This window comes from Topomyia yanbarensis, chromosome 3 (assembly GCF_030247195.1).
Source record: "Topomyia yanbarensis strain Yona2022 chromosome 3, ASM3024719v1, whole genome shotgun sequence".
Taxonomy (NCBI): domain Eukaryota; kingdom Metazoa; phylum Arthropoda; class Insecta; order Diptera; family Culicidae; genus Topomyia; species Topomyia yanbarensis.
Genome location: NC_080672.1, coordinates 183685665 through 183687003, shown reverse-complemented (window position 1 = coordinate 183687003; position 1339 = coordinate 183685665). Strand labels below are relative to the sequence as shown.

At 46.2% G+C, this 1339-nt stretch overlaps 1 protein-coding gene across 1 annotated transcript; it reads left to right on the top strand.

The window, feature by feature from the left end:
* The first annotated feature begins 264 nt into the window (after positions 1–264).
* On the top strand, positions 265–1062 carry LOC131687477 (uncharacterized). The gene has a single exon (XM_058971564.1). The coding sequence runs from the start codon at positions 265–267 to the stop codon at positions 1060–1062; it is 798 nt and encodes a 265-aa protein (XP_058827547.1).
* Positions 1063–1339: the final 277 nt, after the last annotated feature.

Below are 1339 nucleotides of genomic sequence, written 5' to 3'. Positions count from 1 at the left end.
TTGTTCGCGTATTTTGGATCTTTTTTTTGTGTATATTCAGTGATTTTTCATTTAGAATAGAGTTTGTGCCCTCGCCTAAGCTGCAGTTATTGATCAATTGACTCATAATTTGTGATTCTTGGTCGTGCGGTGACAATTGACAAACATTTTGTTCTCCCAAAGTGTCGTCGGTAGTGATAGAATCCTTGTGGTGAAACCGTGAATGCATATCGGGAAAGCTTATTCGCGAAGTAGCTACTGCTGCCTACCTGTAGGCGATTCGCAATGGATTCGATCTGCCTGCAGTGCTCCGAGCCGGTAACCACTTTGAATCAGCTGAAATGCCAAGGATTCTGCGACAGAATCATGCATCTATCGTGTTCAACGCTCACTCGTCCAAAATTGGACATGATTAACGACTCAGCGAATATATTGTGGCTCTGCGACAGCTGTGTGGATTTGATGAAATCCTCCACAGTGAATGCAGCTTTTACAGCATTGAGCGAAGCGTTCCGTTTGCTGACCGACACACATAAAACAGCGCTTGAAGCATTAAAGGCTGAAATGGAGAAAACCAGAAAATCAGTGGAATCCGCAACGACATTGCCTGCAACTCCCATTTCATGGCCCGTTCCAAATAGAGCTGGAGCCAAACGTGCTCGCAAGACCGAGGATGATAAATCTCTTTCTAAATCCGATGTCCCCAGCCTAACGTGTGGCAAGAAAAAGGGTGATGTAGCAAAGGTACCCACAATCACTGTTCAACCCGCTACTAGTAAATGCTGGATTTATTTGTCGCGAATTGCCACCACCGTTTCTGAAGACGAGGTTGGTGCTATGGTTAAGGAGTGCCTTTCATCGGACGATCCGGTCGAAGTGAAGAAGTTAGTGAAAAAAGACGCAAATTTGAGCGGGCATAATTTCATTTCTTTCAAAATTGGTGTTGACCCTAAACCTCGTGAAATGGCCCTCAATGCCGAAACTTGGCCGGATGGGATGTATTTCCGCGAGTTCATCGACTTTCGGCAAGAACGTACTAATGACGGGAGGCAGGGGTTTCGGAAAACACCTCGACTGGGATAAATCCATCGCAAATAGCAGTTATTTTAGACTACGCACCGACAATTCGCCTGTTGATCAACGGCAACCGGGACGCACCGTAGAAAGCAATATGGAATCCCCCAATCCTCCCAGCACAGTCGTGCCTCTCGCAGTCAGCAGTCGTCCCGGCCCTGTGTCTGGGAATGGAGAGGGGGACTTCCAAATTGCCCTCTTTGGCAAGTATTTTAAAAATAATTTTGATGAATCAACCGTTTTTCCTGATGGAACTGCTTGTTCTAGCTCGAATGCTTCCGACTGT

Excerpts from the sequence above, each read along its gene's own strand:
- LOC131687477 (XM_058971564.1), top strand. The coding sequence starts at position 265 with ATGGATTCGATCTGCCTGCAGTGCTCCGAGCCGGTAACCACTTTGAAT.